This window comes from Vigna radiata, chromosome 4 (genome assembly GCF_000741045.1).
Source record: "Vigna radiata var. radiata cultivar VC1973A chromosome 4, Vradiata_ver6, whole genome shotgun sequence".
NCBI classification, from domain to species: Eukaryota; Viridiplantae; Streptophyta; class Magnoliopsida; order Fabales; family Fabaceae; genus Vigna; species Vigna radiata.
In genome coordinates this window covers 6,419,405-6,441,715 of record NC_028354.1, presented here as the reverse complement: position 1 = coordinate 6,441,715, position 22,311 = coordinate 6,419,405, and the positions used below count along the sequence as shown (strand labels likewise).

General features: G+C 31.7%; 2 protein-coding genes across 2 annotated transcripts; both read left to right on the top strand.

Annotated features, from left to right (window-relative positions):
* Window positions 1-8,527: 8,527 nt before the first annotated feature.
* LOC106759035 (transcription factor RAX2-like) lies at window positions 8,528-10,540 on the top strand. The gene is made up of 3 exons (XM_014642047.2): window positions 8,528-8,877; window positions 8,999-9,128; window positions 9,532-10,540. The coding sequence occupies exons 1-3, from the start codon at window positions 8,742-8,744 to the stop codon at window positions 10,262-10,264; spliced, it is 999 nt and encodes a 332-aa protein (XP_014497533.1). The 5' UTR covers window positions 8,528-8,741; the 3' UTR covers window positions 10,265-10,540.
* Window positions 10,541-17,178: 6,638 nt separating this feature from the next.
* On the top strand, window positions 17,179-21,186 carry LOC106759615 (4-coumarate--CoA ligase-like 7). The gene is made up of 6 exons (XM_014642882.2): window positions 17,179-18,357; window positions 18,647-18,836; window positions 19,910-20,055; window positions 20,368-20,435; window positions 20,543-20,645; window positions 20,807-21,186. Exons 1-6 carry the CDS (start codon window positions 17,368-17,370, stop codon window positions 20,918-20,920), a joined length of 1,611 nt encoding a protein of 536 aa, XP_014498368.1. The 5' UTR covers window positions 17,179-17,367; the 3' UTR covers window positions 20,921-21,186.
* Window positions 21,187-22,311: the final 1,125 nt, after the last annotated feature.

The following is a 22,311-nucleotide window of genomic DNA, read 5'->3' as shown; positions in this document are numbered from 1 at the left end:
GACTAAATTGAGATTTGCCAACCAAACTAGGGACAAAGTTGAGTATTAAACCTAACTAAAAAAATTTCAATCATGACTTCTAATAGATTAATAGAGAACACAAATTACTCGATGCATAAAAATTAAATTCATAAATTTTTATTAATATATATATGGATGGAATTTTATCTTATAAATTAATTTTATAGAATTAAATCTTATTTGTTGAATTTATTACATCACCTATTGTTAAAAAATTAATTATTAGTCATATGACTTATTATCATTTCATCTATTAATTAATGAATAGTCTTACATTTATCTAAATATGATATGATTAAAATATCGTATTATCTAGAAATAAAATGATATTTGAATACATAATAAATAATAAGAAAGTACAAAACTTCACTTCATAATTCTTATGAATATTTATGATAAGCAGAACAAAAAAAATATATAATCGTACAGCTGCAAAACTAATAGATAGAAAAACTCGTTTGCTTAGATTGTGATTGTAGAGACACAAGTGATACCTCTTTCTCATTCAAAGTAGAAACGCCCGCCGTGTATGATCATGAAACTACTCAATGTGGCAATGGAAGATGAATGACTGTCACGAGAGAGAGAGAGAGAGAGAGAGACAGAGACAGACAGACAGAACAGTCAACTGATTTGATGACCACGAAATTCTGTACAACTCTAATTATTACTACATTGCACTGACTACTGTGTACTTATGTATGAAACAGTATGTTTATAAGAAAGAAAAAATGGTTTAACCACCGGGTAGATATCTCTCTACTTTCAAATTCAAACTTTCATAACCGGACATCAAACAAAATGCAAGTGCATGCTCCCTTTAGTTTGATCCATTGTCATAAGTTACAGGTCAAACAGAAGAACTAGTGAAGTACTATACCAGAAAAGTAATTAATATATTATGTGAGGAAATAGATATAGAGTTTTGAAATTATTGTAGGAATTTGTAATTTGTTATCTGCATGAAGTGATTGATTGATTAGTCCTTTTTCCTTTCCCTATAATCTTAGACCATGAGCACAGCCAAAGCAATACAGAAAACACACAAAGCCAAACCTAGCTAGCTCTCAGTTAGTCTCAGTCTAACTCTTCTTCAGTCTCAACTCAACTAATGACCAACCAACCCCTTCCCTTATTTACCAATCTTTATCTATATGCAAGTCATATTCACACAGATATCTTAATATCAAACTTCAGTTCAACAACCATAGCTTCACCTGAAAGCTGTACGTAGATATATACAAACACACATGTTTGAGTGTTTGACCAACACATACACAAACACACACGAGCACAAACTTTTAACATAGCCAAATCCAATCATGCATATATATATATATATATATGATTCTGTATGATGGATATGCCATACACTACAGTGGCAGCTATTCTACTCTATTCTTCGACATTTCTACTTGCTTGTTACTATTACTCTGCCACATTGATGTTGTTGAGATGAGAGCGTGCATGCACGTGCGGGGAAGTGTCATGTCGTTGGGACCATAGGCTCAGCAGTCAGGACCATGGCCACGTTTCGAGCGACCAGTAATATTACGAGCCTTCAAACTTTGAACCAGAAAGTGAAAGTGAGAGAAACACGTTCTTTCGTTTCTCTCTCTCTCTCTCTCTCTCTCTCTCTCTCTCACTTATTCATAACATCATCGTCACGGGCCACCATGGATATGTCTGTCCCTAATCTTTCATTATTACCATCTTTTATTTTATCACAAATTCTTTGACTTTCTCTCTTCTGTCATTTTTTTCCTTCACCTTTCTTTCCATCCCTTTCAATCCTTCATATTTTCTCCTTATATTTACATTACTTTTTATTTATGAAAAATCTCTCTCAATATTATGGATATGTTGTCAAAAAATAGGCAGAGCTATCTAAAAGAGTGATACACAGAAATTACTTTCAATAATATGAGAGTTTTTATTTTTGACCTTTGCATTTTCTCGCTTTCTTCTGATTTGTAAATGATTATTTTCTTAATTTCCTCCATGATTTTGACACAGAAGAATCACACTTTTTTTTTATTTTTTATTTGAGATTAATTTTCAATAGCAAATACTACATATAGGCATATTAGAAGTTCTTCCACTGAGATAATAACCTGTGTGTTAAAATATAATGAACTTATGATATCTTAAAATATAATATTCAAAAACAGTATATATATTTAGGTTTATGTTATAATAATTTATTTCAATATTAATGAACATCATTTGATTAATGTCCTTTTCTCTTCTCCAGTAATTTTTAGTATGACATAATGTACTGAGTGTATTATGTCAGGGGCATTTATGCCTTACTTTATGTAATTAATGCAATATATATCAACATAGAGTTTGAAATTCAGGTAGAATAAAAGTTTAATTTTCATTATTAATTATAACGTTTTGGTAGCTAAGACTTCTAATATCAATTTAGTTTAATTAAATTCAAATATTTATTGAAGGGCCATATGCAAATTAAAATGTTAATATTAATTAGTATATTACTACAATGATAGGTTATCACAGGCTGTAAATCCCATATTTCCAGCTTAGTTTGCCAACCGTTGAGAAAAGGTAAAGCATATGCTATTTCAGAGTCAATGACAACTATTTACACTGCATGACAGCACTCCATTTCATTATTCAAACAACTAAATTTAATTATTTTTTTTTTCATCAATATCGTGAATTGATACCGATGGTGACCCATTGTGCTTATCAATTTGGAAGTGTGAGAGAAATTAACACTTAACACATTTTCACTATTCACTATCGAAGCTTTGAGTAACATACCAAATAATTACAATTATTTTTTAAATTTATGAAAATGCACATTAATATTTTATCACTATGCAATAATTTACATGCCCTAAATCGGGATTTGGAAAAGTTCCACCCCTATGTGCAACATATTATATATATATATATATATAAAAAAAATATTAGTAAACAAAATATTTTATATTTTTTAATTGATTTTTTGTGGTTTAATTTTTTTAATGAGATATATTTGTTATCCAATTTTATTATTTTATTTATTTGTTTTCACGTATTAAAATATGTCATCTTATTATGTGGTTAATATAGAATGACATTCTGATTAATATAAAATGATGAATGATAAGGAAGTCAGAAACACGACGGTTTTGCTAACTAACACATTTTCAAAGAAAAACAATATAAATCATTTATCGTTTATTACAACAACAAAATCACAAATTATAATGAACATAATTCGTCTCTAATAGCAAAAAATAGTAAGAAATTCGATTTTAATAGATTACCCATAATCATCAATCCGTTGGTAAAATTGTCGTTGATAACCATAAATTTTGTGATTTGTTAGTAATTATCAATAATTACAAATTTACTGATAAATATTTGTCAATAATTATTGATAAATTCTAATCATATAGATAAAATTTATCGGTAAAAATTACGATTGGGAAATTCAACAAAGATCTAATTGAAAAATTTTACCAACAAATTTCTTACCGACATAAATTTTTGTTGGTAATTTAAAGTCTAAAATTTGTGGATGAAATTTGTATTTAATCCAAAAATCCGAGGCTTAACTTGAGAGCTCCATATTTCGTTAAAAAGTGTTCAATAAGGTCCTTTTCGCTAACACCATTAAAATCATAACGGTGCAGATGCCATTATGGCAAAACCTTAGTGAGCTGTTTAGTTGGATGATTACGTTGCACTGTGAAGTGAAGTGAGTTGGTGGAAATGTTTAAAGTTGAGGTTATTATATCTAATAAAAGGGATGGTTAAGGTTCGTTAAAGTTGTTCACTTTTTTGACAACATTGGTTGTGGATAGATAAAAATGACTTCTTCCCAAGGTTGTTCTTCTTGTTCCAAAACAGGGCAGGAAAGAAATTCGCAATCCGCAAATGATGGTGGTTGGAGGGGAGGTGGGATAATCCCTCGTTGCAAGTGTGGTGATTTATTTGGTGGCTTATTTGGTGCATAACAGGGTGGATCTTCAAGAGGCATGTACTGTAACTTTTTCAAATGGTACTAAAGAAAACAATGAGGAAAAAGATGATGAAATGGTTAGACAAAGGAGAAGGATTTGTGATATGGAAATTTTAGTCCAAAAGTCGCAGAAAAGGATAAACAACAAAATCAAATTAAACCTTAACCCCCAAATTTATACCCCCAAATTCAACAGAAAATATTTAAACAACAAATTTATATCCCCAAAATCATCATCAATCGAACAAAATACGTATATTTAACACAAAATCAAATTAAACCCTAATCCCCAAATTTATACCCCCAAATTCAACAGAAAATATTTAAATAACAAATTTATATCCCCAAAATCATCGTCAATCGAAGAAAATACCTATATTTAACACAAAATCAAATTAAACCCTAACCCCCAAATAAAATAACAAGAACATCAACTAATTAGGTTTAGATTAAGACCATTTACCTCACGTACATACGATGTTCCACTTACCTTACACCTTCAAGGAATTAGCAGTTATCACCAGTTTCACAAGAACGTTGAACCCAGAAATGACGAAATCATTCTTAGATAAGGGTAATTTACTTTAACCCAGACCCAGACTAAACCTATTTTTGCGTCATGTTATTTTTTTCTTAAATATTTACACATTAAAATGATTTCACAAAGCCACGTAAGCATCGAAGTAAATAACTCATATAGGTTTCGTCACGCTAGCTACTGTGCCGTTGTGATCTTAACGGTGTCTACGAAAAAGACCATATTGAACAATATTTAATGAAATATGGGACTTTAAAGAATTTTTTTCAAAGGTGAGATTATTTTGAACCAAACTTACAAAAGGAGAGATCAAAATATGTATTAAACCTTAATTCAACGAGGCCCTTAATTAAAAAAATACGATTATAATTGATGGATAATCTAAAAAAATATTGAAAAAAAATAATCTTAATTAAAATAAAAAATTTAAAAACAAAATATGATTAAATCAATTTTCCAATATTATTAATATTAACAAACAACCATATTTACTATAAATAAAATAATAACCCAAAGACATGAACACTTCACCATATAAACTTTGAACCAGAATAAATATTATAAAGCATAATAAAATATAATAAGTAAAATACTTCAGAATGTGTACCTCTTGAACATGATACAAGAGTTTGTAAGTATCATTTTTGTTAGACACAAGGCTTTTAAAGCAAACCGACGTAAAGATTGAGTTATCAACCTCAATCTAGGAAAGTAGATCTTAATGGCTTTAGCGACACGAAGGTTCTCTGACAACATTAAATCGCATTAGAATTTGTCGGAGCAATAACCTACTACCCTATATATGCTTGTACTCATGCACAAAGGTCCAATCTGAAAGTTTATCCTTATATACTGAATCGTTGAAGCAAATTAACCTCTTGCATTTGCATGTCTAATTAAATTCAAGAAAATATGTTTAACTTTGAAAGTTGCAGTGTTTAATTATGCAGGTTTTGTACCTTATTTATGGTACTGATCCATATGTGAAAATCTACAAAATTGAGTTATTTGAACTACAAAGTACGATTAATAACTTTATAATTTGACTATCTTGGCCTCTCGTCACATCATGTTATGCATTCAACGTTCCGATGCTACCTTACTGAAGGAGAACTAATATTATTCTATATACAATCTACTCTGTCTCATATCCTGCCACCAGATTGATGCTGCTGCTTTTGAACTACTGCTTGTCACAACTTTATACAGCATCACCATCACATTATATCACAGGGCTACTCAAATATTTTGAGTACACAAGCAAGAGATTTAGTCGGATTCATATGCATATAGCCCCTAAATCTCATAGACATAGCTACACATAAGTTTCTATCTATTATCATGCACACATCTTTTCTTCTAACATTTTCATTTTAAAAAAGGAGATAAGTGCAAAAGTGCATGGGATGATTTTTGAATTTTATATCTGGGTGGAGATGATCATATTTTTGGATGGTGAAACGTTTCTTTCATATGTGAAGATAATGGTCAAAGATTAGTGTTACTGTTCTGAGCACTACGTACAGTGCTATATATCCATCCAGAAAGTGATAACAAAGATGCAGGTATTATATATAGCTAGCAAATTGCAAAAAGCGTGGACTATAAACTAAAGCCAACGTATCTTCCTAGATCCCTGCCTACCCATGAAGATTAGCTTCCTTTAATCATACTAAATTATAAACACTTTACTTTATATCATATGCCACTATATAATTCTTCTTTTTCCACCATGACTTTCTGCTGTATACATTCACCAATTCATTCAACCAAAACAGTTCGACACAAAGAGACAAGGTCAATCCATGAGGAAACAAATTACTATCAGCATTACTTTAAGCCAGTAGTACTAATCATTGATATATTGTTTTGTCAATGCGATAAATTTAATTAATATCACAACAACAAATCCTTCGCTTACACATGAAAAAACAGTAATTTTGATAACAGTGAGATGAAGAGAGAACTATACCATTATTAATTAACACAGATCTCAAGTCTACCTATGAGATATGAAGGGAGAACTATATGATAATTAAAATAATTTTCAAGCATGTTAAAAGATAGTATGGTTAGGGTTAATGTGATTAATTTAATTATTATGACAACAAATTCTTTTTTGTAAAAAAGTTCATTAGTATTTTGAGTTCCATAGTTCCATAGTCCATTCGCATTTTTTTGTCGATAAGATTTGAATATGAAATTTTATTGAATTAGTCTGAGACAAATTCTGCTGGAATTATCATATTGATTACTGTAGCTCTAAAAACCAACGGAGGGAAAAAAAAATATGATGAACACTGATGATATAAGAAGAAGAAAAAAAACTGTAAAAGAAGAAATGTGCAGAATCCTTGTCATTATTTATTATCTACAGAAGCAGATTGAATTTGTACTTAAAAAGGTGAATAATCCCTTTAATGATGCTAATACCATAGAAAATTACCATAGATGATGAGAACCACATACAGTATGGTTAGCTGGCAGAGAGGCATGCATACGTTAGCAATGACACAGCTGGGTTCATTAAACAAATCAAAGTATGCAGCTGCATAATTGGTGAAATTGTTTAATTACTTTCAAACATAACATGAAAATTAAAAATAATAGTTAGCCTTAAACCCATAATTGATACCATAAAGTAGTGTCGAATTCCATAAAACCATTTAATAGCCTTCTTTCACCATTTGTACACAGAAAGAGTACAACGTATAGGGATGTTTATCTACGATGTAGAAGAAAAAGATAGATATATAGAAGAAGTAATAAATAAAAGGAAAAGAAGGAATATATGATCCATTAATCCATTAAATCGAATAGGGCCATTGCAGCAGACCTAGGTCTTCTGTATTTTTATATGTCGTCAAGCAACAAAAAACTCCCTATACTAGGAATGTTATTCTAGTGTACGAGACAGCATAGATATCTGATAATTGTTTTGCCTATATATTTTTCACTATGCTGCTCTATGCATTCCACTGATTAATTAGTCAATCTAAACACACCACCTGACCAGATGAATTTAAGGGCAATCCCTGATCCGTAGGACCCTATCAGATATGAAACACAATCATCACACTCACCATTTTAGCCACATAATTTTGCATAATAGATGTGAATCTCTTTTAACATAGTTTTTCTAATACAAGTTAAAAAAATAAAAATAAGAAAAAAGTAATCAAATGAGAACAATGAAATGTAAAAGAAATACAATTTCTATTATATTTCATCGTTCCAATATGCTAGCCAGTTTCCTAACGTGCATGCAATTGTCTGAAACACCTATGTTTCTGTTTGCTAGGGAAAGAGTGTAAGGAGAGACAACTCTTTATGCATCACAAAATTGTGTAATTTAGCATCTACTAATGCATATACAGCTATATTTCATTTTCTGGTTCTTTTGTTGTAAAGTTTAAGGAGGTGGTCGTGTGCAGTTCCAAAAGATACACCTACTGCTACATAATGATTTTCTGACAAGTTAAATAATACTACCATATAATCAAGTCCATCAATATCTTCAATATATATATTTATTGAGGTGCGCCTTTGTCACACATGACTGCCAGTTAGATGTGGATTAAATTAAATCATACTACAGATATATTTTTAATATATTGCGTGCACCTTTTCAATTTTTTCTTTCTGTCTTTTACTCTCGTAATGTTTTACTTTAGCAAGAGTGTCAAAGCTTTAATTAACAAAAATGATTAAATATTGAGCCACCGCACTAGACGAAGAAAAACTTGGACAATTAATTCCACATTTTGGTCCCTGCATTTGGATAGAATCGCATATCTGGTAGCTGTAACCATCACTACAATAAACCTGTTGGGTTATGTTTCTTTCTGTATGACAAACTTTGGATGCTTTTTTATCTGTGATTATATATTAATTATAGAAGAGATTAAGAGGAAGAAATTATATGAGTTAGAAGGTTAGAAAGTTCGCCTGAGAATGAGTCCAGATTGGAATAATGTTCACAGATTAAAATATTTCGTACATAAACGTCCTATCCATGCTTTTTCATTTCAGTTTTGTTTCTTACTGGGAGAATATAATAGTAATATTTTAACTGTTCAAGAGCTAGGTCTCTTGTTATAAGGCTAAGCAGTCCCCACCAAAGTTTCATTAGAAAGAGTCAGGGTTTGGAATTTGGATCGTGAGAGAGGTTTTGTGAAATTGTTGCAGAGAGAAGGAGAGAAGATGGGAAGAGCTCCTTGCTGTGACAAGGCAAATGTCAAGAGAGGACCGTGGTCACCAGAAGAAGACTCAAAGCTGAAGGATTACATAGAGAAGCATGGAACTGGAGGGAATTGGATTGCTCTTCCTCAGAAAGCTGGTAAGAAACACAGTGTTACACTCTAAACCTAGATATATATATATATATCCTTTCATATGCATGTATTCTCTTTTTCTTTCTATGTCTGCAATACTTTGACTCTCATGATTTATGTTTGTAGGTCTAAGGAGATGTGGAAAAAGTTGCAGATTGAGATGGCTTAACTATCTTAGGCCCAACATTAAGCACGGCGAATTCTCCGACGAGGAAGACAGAATAATCTGCAGCCTTTATGCTAATATTGGAAGCAGGTACTACTTATTGCTACCCATTTTTATGCACTATGCATAGCTAGACCCACTAACTGTACTCAACAAATTCTAAAATTAGTTATTCTCCAGATCTAGGATATTCAGATGGACATTCTTTTTCTTTCCATTTTTACTTCAATCACATAATAAAATACATTCTCCGGTGAAATGTCCTGAACTCTGTCAATATTTATCTAAAAGAGGCAAATAAAAACACAACAAGGGATTTGACAATGTGAGAAAACTATGTACTTCTCTAGAATATCTGTCTGTATTTGGGGAGCTGGTCTTCAACTTGGAAGCCAAAGTTTAGATCCAGCCACTGCATGCACTCAAAGATGTTGGGAAAATGAAGACATTGATGTATATTTATTTTTGGTCAATTTTTCCATGATGTTTTTAGGTGGTCAATTATAGCTGCTCAGTTACCAGGGAGGACTGACAATGATATCAAGAACTATTGGAACACCAAGCTGAAGAGGAAACTCATGGGGTTGGTTCCTGCATCTCATCAAAGAATAGCACCTTATCAACACTCCTCCCAAAACCCTCCCTCGCCATTTTCTTCTCAGACATCAATCTACAGAGACTACTGCAACAACTCTCCTTATTACATCCCAGCACCAAGCTCATCTTTCCCATGCCTTCAACAAATTTCTGTTCCTTCAAGTAATTACACAAACACAACCTCCTCTCTTCCCTTTTATCAGAACCAAGAGCCTTTGGTCGGTGTTAGTCCCATGCAGTATTACCCCACCACAGACAGTTCCATGGTTGTGTTTGGAAGTGAAACAAGCTGCAGTTCCTCTGATGGGAGCTGCAGCCAGGTGAGCCTTTGCAGAGAGATAAAACAAGAAGAAATGGGATTTCAGAATTTGATGCTTGCAGATCAGCACATGAACAAGTTGATGGTGAGTCAAGGCAACGTGAATCACGATGGAGGTGAAGAGTACGTGAAGCAATGGACAGATAAGCCAAATGGGTGGTTCTTCCAAACGCAAGAAACAGCACTGGATTATGATCTTGAGGTTATTAAGCAACTGATTAGTAGTAACAGTAGCAGTAATAATAGTAATAATGGATATTTTAGTATTGATGAAAACAAGACGGAGAAGGGAGTGTACTACAACTACTGAAGTGAGTGGTACTGATGCATGACTGACTGGTGGAAGTGAAATCAGAGAGATATGATCAGTGAGAGGCATGGGAGTAGGGAAGATTCAGAAAAGACTTTGAGGCTGTGTTGTGGAGTTCTGTGTTCTTTAATGAAATGAGATAATTCTTATTTTGACAGTACATGGTAAAAAAAGCTTCTTTATATTTTGTGTATATCCTCTAGGAAGTGAACTCAAGTGATGATTTGATGACGATGATATTAGGTTTTTGTAAGTATTCTCTCGATGCAAGTGCAATCCCCCAATCAGACATCAATGTTATCAATTCCAGAAAACAAGGCTTTTACATTCAAAATTATTTTTCTCAAATACATTTTTATTTCAATTCCTATAAAAACTCTAAGCTCGTATCATTAAGAATAAAACACAATTAAGGAACCAATCCGCTGCTGTTTTCATACATTATTTTGATTATAAACTTTTTCAACTTTTCAAAGTAAAATATAAATATATATGATGTTATTCTTACTAAATCGATATTCATTGTATCAAAAGAGTGTCCCTTACATAAAAAAAATCTCTCTATTTTTAAGTTTTTGTATCACTATCATTGATTTTGATACTAATGTGTGATTTGTCGGAAATAGAAATACTTGTTTAAGCACCCTGACGAAGAATCTTTTGTATAATAGCTAGGTCAGAATAGTCAAAATAGAGTTTGTTTACGACAAATCTTCATTATTTTAAACTAATAAAAGACAATGATAGCCAGAAAAGAAAGAGTATGATGCATACGGTGCATGAATTTTACTGTTTTGTATGAAATATTGAAAATTCAAGTTGTGTAAGAATAACATAAATTATTTAACTCAATCTCAGTTATATATATTACAACATTTTAAATTATTTTTAGATTGGACAAATAAACTCATATAATCGACTCTGTAGAGACATCATCAATCTACCTGGATTTAAATTCTTTCATCGGTTAAAGGTACTATTTCTTTGTACGGATAGATACATGATTCGTATTTGTTCGTAAATCATTTAGTTTTCCACAGAAATTTTCTATAAGAATCAAACTAAAAATATATTTTTATTGGAAAACTAATTCAATTTTAAAAGTTACACTGAATTGCAATCCTCACGACAGTGGCTAAATTTTTATCAGCTCTACGCCAAAAAAAATTAATTTCTTTGATATTATAAAAAGAAAAATGTTTTTTTTTGTTCTAGTAAAGTTCAAAAGGTGTGTTTCTTTTATGAACACTCCAACGTATATGTTTACAATTTTTATAAGTGGGCATGACATAAATTTCTACCCACTTTCTTACCGGCCAATACAAAATTAATATTTAAAATATACTTCTACAAACTTTATCTGTTGGATTATTAAATCAACTAATCCTAATTAGAAGAATTTCAGCCAATAGTTTAAAGACAAATTTTGTATCAACGAAAGTCACCTCAGAATTATATAAAAACATTTTCTTTTGTTTGCATTGTCATCATACAATTAGGGATGACAAAAAAACCCGGGGATACGGGTATTCACAGGTAAAACCCACAACGGGTAGTTATTATCTACTGGTAACGGGTAATCGGTAACGAGTATTTTAATATCCACTTCTAAAAGGATCGGATACAAAAGTATACTACCTAACCCGCGGATATCCGTTATCCACAAAAAATAATAAAAAAAATAATTTATATAATGTTTAATTAAATTTAATTAAAAATAAATAAAATTATATTTTATTAGGTTAAATTCAAATAAAATTAAATTTTAATTTATATTTAATTTCATTTATATTATATTATATTTTTTTTTTTGTAATTTTATTTAAATTTTATTTTAAAATATATAAAATACTTTTTTTTTTGCGGATACCCGTGGGTTTTAAATACTCGCAGATATTTTCTAAACGGATACCTGATAGGTAACAGATCGAGTGACAGGTACATTTTTATCCGGTAGATCGAGTTATGGATAGACACTATCCGTGCTTGACCTGATCCGTTGTCATCTCTATATACAACATTAACTTACTTTCATCTGACATCCTTTAGTTGTAATGTTTCCAATGTTAACAACAAGACATATATGATTATCTTCATAGATAATCTCCTAATGTCAAATCTTTTTAATTTTAAACATAATACTACATCTATGTTAAAATGAAACAGAAATCTAAAATCTAAACCAATTTCTATTATTTTTTAACATTTTTTTTTACAATATTTACACAGTGATTCGTGATTATTATGAAAAATTGTTAACATATCATAATTCTTTTGATTATTACTCTTAGTTTTTTTTGTAAATTATTTTATAAAATCATATAATTATTTGTTAATTAAAATAGAAGGTAAAAGGAAACAATTTTCATCTGATAGAGTTTGTATAATTAGGATTTTGTTTTTTAAATTTAGAAATATTATTTTACTCAGTTTCTCTATTTGTTTTTTTTTTTTTCTAAACTAATTGATGATAATAATTTTTGGGCCTAACCATCGAGCTGGTGGAGTCTTCTGTGTCTGATTTTGACCATTGTCTGCGACTGAAGGAATAGTCATCATCGTGTGATTATTCTACTCATTAGACCATTTCTTTGTTCCTGAAAATTGTTAAAGTTTATTAAATTGATTGACTAACGTAAAAAGTATTTTGATTGAAAAACAAAGTTGATTACATTCACACGCAAAGGTGAAAAAGTTAGCCCAATAATTTGGCTAATTAATATTTTTATTCATTTCTACACTTTATTTTGAGGTTTTTTTTTATCATTATGGTGTTTGAAATTATTAAAATGGAATATTTTTTTTAAACATTAAATTTGGACAAATCGTGTTAAATTAACAGGGCTTCCAAAAGAAAAATATCGTATAATGTTGAGAAGATTTTACTTTAACTAAAATAAAGTCCAATCAGATAAAATGATTTTGATGAAAAAATTGAAATTATCAAAGACGACTTGTGTGTTTACAAAATGTATAATATGATACTCTAACGACTTTAGTTTCTTTATAAATTGTGATAAAATCAAATATATTAAAATAATATAATATTATGACGATTTTAATTTTTTTTATAAGATGCATTAAAGTCGTCTCAAATTATAACGATTTTAATTTTTTCATGAAAGTTATCCACTACGACTTTATTTTAATTAATGAAAATCAACTCAGCATGTATGAAATCGTGATAAATTTGACACAATTTATTCAAATTCAATATTTTTTAGTAAAAATTATCCTATTTTAATAATTTCATAATAAAATTACATGGCTAAAAAGCCATTTATTTTTATTCCTTTATAATAAAAGTGAATGAATAAAAATATTGGTTTTTAAGTAGTGAGTGGAGTGTGTGAGGATTTACTTACTTTGTAAGGGTGAAGCTGCTGTTGGATTGACTTTGATTCTGAACTGCAGTGCAGTGCACTGAGAACAAAAGGTTCCTTTGATTTTCAACTTGTCACCTTTCATCTCATAATCATTTTTTCTTGGGACTGGTTGCATTGCACCACTCTTATCTTTTCTCCTCCTTTTTAAATCCAACCCTTCACTGCAACTAATTTAATTCACAAGCTTTTTCATTCCAGAACACTTTTATTATGGGCTAATAGCTTATCCATCGTATCAAATTAGAAGGAGAGGACCGAATACATGCAAGAAGACATTTTATGACCATTCGGTTATGATAATTGTTAAACAGAATTAAAGGCACAATTAATATTATAATGATTATTTTTAAGCAGATTAATGATCATTAAGAAGTATATTAATTGGTTAAATTTTTATAAATTCTATAAATAAAAATCTAATGTCAGAGATAAACTCACTCTGACTTATTGAATTACAAAAGGTCTACAAAAAAAATTCTGACTTGAGTATCAGATTATATTCTACAGATCACCCTTTACACCAATCTATCATTCGGAATAAGGAACGAGACGTACGTTCCATACACATATCCATACACATAACATTCACTCATGTGGTTGTTTTTGTCTCATTTCAGCAGCAACATTTTAACGAACAACTAACACAGCTAACAAAATGTTTATTAATTTGATCACTAATAAAGAAAATATCCTTTTTTTTTTTGTCATTTCTACTTCTTTCTTTTGTTCCAACGATGCTTTGTATTACCCAAAAAATTTCACTTTTTTCTATTCCACTTTTGTGAAAGTGGTTATCACTTTGAAAAAAATTTTGCATGTGATTAAAGAATAGACCACGTTAAAAAGAGATAATCAACGTCTCATTTTTATTTTAAACCAACATGAATATATGTTTCTCGGTGCTAGCCGGATTTTGGTTTCGGTCTAAAGATCTACTAAGCCCGTTATCCAACAAGCCCACGGCCCAAATACAAAACGAATTCTATTTTACGCACGTTCAATACATGTCGAAATTTATACAACACGATTTTTCAGTGAAAAACCCAAGAACGATGACCACACATGCAAATTTGTAATTTAGTGTGCAAGCATTAAGTGCTTAACACCAATATCAAACAAGATTAAGATAATTATTATCATATTATTAGCATAGATTTTCTTAAAACTTGGTATTAATATATCATTAGCATATATTTTTTAGAAATTGAATTTGGTTGTAATTGTAGCGCATTTGTAATTCATAGTTATGTTCTGTTTTTTTTTTTTTTTTGGTTTATTTCTTCTACAAGGTTATTTATATATTCTGCTTATAATACACTTAATAAAGTCTTTCTAACATGATGAGATAAATTTTATCATACATAATTAATTATTGAGATGGTTTTAAATCTTTAATATTTTGTCAAAATTATAGATTGACTTTCACACTAATTCCTCAAATCTCCTAACCATACATCAAATTCGACTTTCACTCATTCTTCTTCCATTCATCCTTCTTATGTTATTCCAAGTACATTATCTTTTCAATGACTTCTGGATACAAGTTCCATTAATAATATCACTTTTGATTTTCACAATTGTTTACTCATAAAGCTATTCCACCTATTTTCATTATCTTGCCAAATGTTGTCCAAGTTTCTAATTCTATATCTAGTATTGCTATGTTGATGGATTCCTTGATTCTTCATGATGTTTTATATGTACCCAATTTTCATGTTAACCTGTTCAAAAATTTATCCAAACCTTGCAATGTCATCTTTTATTTAAGTATAATTTTTGTGTTATTTTTTAGTAAGTCTATCAAAGGATGATTCGGTAAGCTAGCTTGCATCACAGATTATATGTGCTGAATTTGTCTCATTCTCATCTCAATCATCACCATGTTTTTGTTCTTATCACTAATACCAAATATAGCATTACTTCTTTTTGACATCTTAGATTAGACCATGTTTTTTATTCCATCTTTCATTTTTTTTTCTCAACAATATTCTTTCATTCCTTATTATGTTACTACTTTTCCTTGTGACATTTGTCATTTTTCCAAACAATGTAAATTGCCTAATCATAATAATGCATCACAATCAAATAATTTTTTTTTTTACATTCTTCATGGTGACATATAGGGAACAATGCAATACATCTTATAATATTGTATGCATCCTTTGTCATCAATTCTTGATTATTCCCAATGAAACACATCTTGCAAGAAATTTTCTTTTGTTGTTACTAACATTTATAAACCTACAACTGTCTTCCAAGCATCTTAAATTGGATTGTTGGCAAAAGGCTATGAATGTTGAGTTGCAAGCTTTTTAGGAAAATAAAACATGGTCTATTGTTGATCTCCCAAAAAGAAAGAATCACATTGATTGTAAATGGGTTTCAAATGTAAAATACAATGTAGATGACACTATTGAAAGATACAAAGCCTGATTAGTGGCTAAGGGCCACACTAAAAAATAGATTATTTTGGTACATTGTTTCTAGTTACCAAGATCACCATCGTTCCTGTTTCCTAGCCATAACAACTATTAAAAGGTGGTTTTTGCATTAACACAATGTGAATAATGTTTTTCTTCATGGAGAGTTTCACGAGGAGGTTTATATGGTTCCTCCTTTTAGGTTGGTTCCACCTGATTCTTTTTAGGTTTTCAAACTTCACAAGTTGTTGTATGATTTAATCAAGCCTACAGGCAATTACACCATATTCTCTCTACCACACTTTTATCTCTTAATTATAAACACTCTTTCACTAATCAATCTTTTTTATCAAAGCTACTCCCACAAGATGACATGGATAAAATTAAATTTGTCAAACATGTTTTGGATATAAATTTACTAAGTAATCAATCCGTAATAGATCGGACCGGATTGACTCAGATAACTTACAATAATATTACTAATTGTTGCTAATTTTAAATTTAAATGTGAACTAAATAAAAGAAAAGGAGAGGTTGAATGTGGAAGTGAATACTTGAACGGGTCAAGGAACAATTTATTAGATTCCGTTAATAGATTTGACTACATTGTTTTTTCTTATTAATAAATTTCGGTGTTTACACGAAATTATCGTATGCCAAAATAAGAAGTACATATAGAGTTAGATGCATAGCGTAAAATTCAAAGCTCTCCAAGATTTTTGTCAGCTCTTTAAAAATGTTTTCCGACATTCAAAATATGACGTAACTTGCTAAAAAATTGAAAATGAAAATCATTTAATATCCCAACAACGATTTGGAATTAACTACTTTTAAAATAAAAATAGACTACGACAGTATAACAAGGTAAAGAAAAACTAATTGGAAAATCACATTGGTTATGGGTTAGTAAAATGTTTTTGTTTTTATCCAACCGAGTACGATGGATTAGGTTGTTCTTATCCATCTCAACACAATCGATAACGCCAGCACTCTTAAAAAAAACAAATACCACAATTCTTTTATTTGCAAGGATAAATCATCATCTCCATTATGAATAAAAACTTTTTTTTTTATAATTTTGATATAAAAAATGTTTAAATTAATCAGTAGTTAATGCGTCATATAATTTTTTTAGGAGAATCTTCTTCCTCCCTGATAATATAGGATGTTGGAAAAGGAGTTAGGTGACTTGGTCGGTAACAACGGTTGCGCCCTGCATGTTTTCAGAATAAAAACAGTTCTGTTATAATATATCAGAATTTGTGTTTGTGCATTGTAGATTCCGATTCCAATTACTATGCAGAGATCCGGCTATGGCTCCGACGGAATATTCAGATCTCTCAGACCTTCAATCGTTTTCCCCAAACAACCCAACCTCACACTCGTTTCCCACCTCTTCAACAGAGTCGCACCGTTTCCCTCCAAACAAGCTCTTATCGATGCCGATTCTTCTCAAACCCTTTCCTTCCTACAGTTGAAGACGCTAACTGTTAAAGTCTCTCACGGCCTCCTCCGCCTCGGTGTCGCCAAAAACGACGTCGTCCTCTTCCTCGCCCCCAACGATATCCGCTACATCGTCTGCTTCCTCGCCGTCACCTCCCTCGGCGCCATCGTAACTACCGTCAACCCCGCCTACACCGCTGCCGAGGTCGCCAAACAGGCCAAAGACTCCAATCCCAAACTCGTCATCACCGTCCCCGAACTCTGGGACAAGCTCCAACACCTCAACCTCCCCGCCTTGTTCCTCCACTCCCAGGCGCACTCCCATGCGACTAGCTTCGACGCGCTCGTCCAACTCGCCGGGTCGCCTACCGAGTTTCCGAAAGTTGACGTCAAGCAGAGTGATACTGCGGTGCTGCTGTACTCCTCCGGGACCACTGGTGTGAGCAAGGGCGTGGTTCTAACGCACGGGAACTTCGTGGCGGCATCGTTGATGATTGGGTTGGACGATGATTTGGCCGGGGAGATGCATAGCGTGTTCCTCTGCGTTCTGCCGATGTTTCATGTGTTTGGCTTGACGGTGATTTCGTACGCGCAGCTTCAGAGGGGCAACGCTGTGGTGTCTTTGAAGAAGTTTGAATTTCAACTGGTTTTGAAGACGGTTGAGAAGTTTAGAGTGACGCATTTGTGGGTTGTGCCTCCGATCATCCTTGCTTTGGCCAAACATGGTTTGGTCGATAAGTATGACCTTTCCTCGCTGAAGCATATTGGTTCTGGCGCTGCTCCTCTTGGGAAAGAGCTGATGGAGGAGTGTGCTAAGCGTTTCCCTCATGCTACTGTTGCTCAGGTAGAAGACAACGTTTGTGGTCTGTGAGGTTTTTGATTTGGATTGTACTTATTAACTCACAGAATGTTTTGTTCTAAATGACTTTTGCACTCTTTTAGAGAAGTTAAACGATGAAATTTCTATAAAAATCAAATACATAAGTTGGGTTTAGTTTATGAATAGTGACAGAGGTTCAATTTAGTTTTCTTTATTGGTTAGAAAGAAAAGAAATTTATTTAAAGTGGGGTTGAAATTATTTGAAGTTGAAGTATGAGTTTTGTGTTGGTTGTTATTGTTGTTGTGGTTTCAGGGATATGGTATGACTGAAACTTGTGGGATTGTTTCTGTTGAGAATACAAGGATGGGGATTCGGCATAGTGGCTCTACGGGAATGCTTGTTTCGGGAGTGGAAGCTCAAATAGTTAGCGTGGATACCCTGAAGCCTCTCCCTCCTGGACAGTTGGGGGAGATATGGGTACGGGGTCCTAATATGATGCAAGGTACACTCCCTGCAATGTGGGGTTTATTATTTGTATTCTATAGTTGCCATGGCCTATATTTTGTTCTGTCGTAGGTAGACAGGTTAAGTAAATCTGGTTTAATGCTGTGCTTGAATCTGCCTATTTCGTTTTAGACTCATTCTGCTCGACTAGTTTTAGTCGCTGTCCATATACATTATACATCTCTCTGACTCTTTCTTGTCGAGAAAACACTAATCTGTTTTAAGCTTGGTGATGCCTAATGTTGTCTTGTGTGTGTAAATTCAGAAGCAGGACAGATTAGATCATGACCTTAAACATGTTAGTCCTGTATGCTTAAAGGAAAAAAAGACATTCTACATTTTACGCTCAAGTTGTTTGCCAAAGACTACCATCATGATGTAGTGTTCTTGTTAGTCTGCTTGATGTATGGCATAAAGGGATTTGGGGTTATTGGAAGATTCATCGTACACTGGCCAATGTCCTACTCTAATTTTTCTAATCAATATTTCACGAATATACTTATCACTTTCTTTTTCATGGCAACTGTTCCTCTGAGAGATATTAATAGAGTTGTACCACCATTCTCCAAAAAGCAACATTCTTTATGCATGAAAAATATCTTTGTTAAGTTGAATTTCATCCAATTACTAATTTGTTTGGTGAGCATCATTTCGGTACGGGTCTTCGGGTTTTTTATCTGACTTTGCAATTGGTATTGTACTTTAAGACTCTGTTTGACCCAGTGTTAATCAAAATGGATGGTCAAATTGCTTTATGCTAGATTATAGATCATTCATTATATTGATAACGACAGATTTGTGTTCAGTTCCATGGACTGTAGCCAACGGAAACTGTTCCTTGTTTTGTGAAAAGTAACGAATTTTATTGGCAATGTCGAAGTGAGAACTAGACTTTAGGAAATAGGTATGCTTGTGGCTGCTTCCTTCATTTTTATTTTGCTTCCATGTTCTTGTCCTAAAAATATGTTTTAAGTCCTTAGTTTACTTCTTATGCAGTTTGGCATTAAGTTGTATATATTTCATTGGAACTTCCTAGAAGCAATGTAATAAAGCTATTGCGTAAGTTTTCAGGTTATCACAACAATCCCCAAGCCACAAGATTGACTAAAGATACAAAAGGGTGGGTGCATACAGGAGATCTTGGATATTTTGATGAGGAAGGGCAACTTTTTGTTGTTGACCGTATCAAAGAACTGATCAAGTATAAAGGTTTCCAGGTATGTAATCCAAATCTCATTTCTATGGTAAATTTACAATTTGTCTAGCATGTCAAAAATGCACATGTGTTCAGATGTCACAAATCTCAATCAAATTCCCCATTTACACGAGTAGCAGAAACATAATCAAGTAGCATTATACATATGTTAAACCCCAAATTGTATGAGTAAGTCAAATTTTGTAACTTCAGTGCATAATGTGTTTGCTGTTCTGCGTTGGTAATTATTTGTGTTTACAATCATTCTGGGATATTCTTGGCGGTGAAAATTTATGGTCCATCTAAACTATTTATCATTTCTCGTTCGAACTAGGTTGCACCAGCAGAACTTGAAGGGCTTCTTGTTTCTCACCCTGAAATACTTGATGCTGTTGTCATCCCGTAAGTTTCACATGCATGATTTTTATTTAATTATTATGTGTATAAAAGAAATATAACTCATGTTGTTAGTAATTGGAATTCATAATTGACTCATTTTCCTTCTGAAGATATCCTGATGCTGAAGCCGGTGAGGTTCCAGTTGCCTATGTGGTTCGCTCACCACATAGTTCACTGACTGAGGAAGATGTTCAAAAGTTTATTGCTAATCAGGTAAGAAAAATGAACAAGCTTGTCTGAGTTGCATTCATGAAATTATATGATATTTACTAAATGGGGTTCTAAAATAAAGTTAAGATATTAAAAAAAATACATGTTTGTATTATTTCTGCATATACCAGTTTTTGTAGACACTTATTTGTATTTGTTTGCAGGTAGCACCTTTCAAAAGATTACGAAGGGTGACATTCATCAATGCTGTTCCCAAGACAGCTTCGGGAAAAATTCTCCGAAGAGAGCTTATTGAGAAAGTAAGATCCAAAATATGATGCCATGCTATGATTTACATTTTTTCAAACACCTTTTCGGGGTTCAAATTCTGATGTATATTGCAAGATAGAGCGAATCCCGAAAGATATGATGGTTGTGGTAGTGGAAAATGGAATAATACTGTCCATAAAGTTATACAATCTTAAATTAGTAAAACAATCTTGCATATCTATCAGGTTAGCTCTTAAACTGGGATATTTTCTAATGTTAAAGGATCAATTTGATGGATTTTTTCATATGAACTAGTACTTGTTATGATTTCTAATATTTAGATATTATTTATATACTTTTCTATGCCATATTAGCCAGCACTTGATGATGGAGTACTCAATATTACTCAGAAAATAATCATCTCATGTAATATAATTGGTTTGCTATTATAAAATGAACATTTGCTTAATTTAAATAATATGAAAACTGTAGTCATCTTATCTAATTTATGTTGTTGTTTACATTCTTACGTTATAAATCCTAATATCCAATTATGTTCAAACAGCTTGTTATCTTACCACTACAAACTCAAATCCTAAATATCAATAAGCACACAATAAATTAATAATGTGTATATAAAATTAAACTAAATTTTTAAAATGTGATAGATCGTTCCTTCCTTTTAGAGACCCAATTTCTGCTTCACAGATTACGATAATTTACTTTTTGCACAGCACATATTCCCTGTGTACCTCCAATTTTATTTTATTTTTTAAATGCCACCCTTTTTCATTTTATTTGTAATAATTTCGAATTACAAAATTTTTTGGAATGTCTGTTTTATGAAAATTGACATTTATTTCTTTAAATCATTATAATAAAAATAGAAAGAAGGGAAATGTAAGAGAAACTAATTTTCTCATCAAATGAAAAAAGCAAAAATTGATTTTCAAAAAATAAAATAAACTCTTTCTGTTCATAAATGGTAAATGATATAGTGCCTGAAGTCTTTCTCTAATTCGAAGAGATATTCAAAATTTGAACTACAATATTGCTAATTGAATCGTACTATATTGATACAACTTACTAACCTTAAACCTAAACTACACCCATCATTTTCTATATACTATTAGGTGAAAAGACAGGCGTTTTAACTATTGAAAATAAGAATTAAACTAAACAATATTACATTTTTTTAATGTGAATGATAACTAAAAGTAAACACATTTGTATAATTAATGTTTAGTAAGCCAAAAGTGTAAAATATTTTCAAAATATAGTTTTTTTTTTTCAAACTGTACACATATCTTCTTTTTACTCAAATTATACACATATTAATATATAGGAAAATATGTTTTACAAAAAGTCTTAGCTTAATATTTCTGGTTCTGAGACATTGGAACTTCTCTGGAATTGAATATGAACTCTTTTCCAGAAGCCTTCAATTGTATTTTGGACA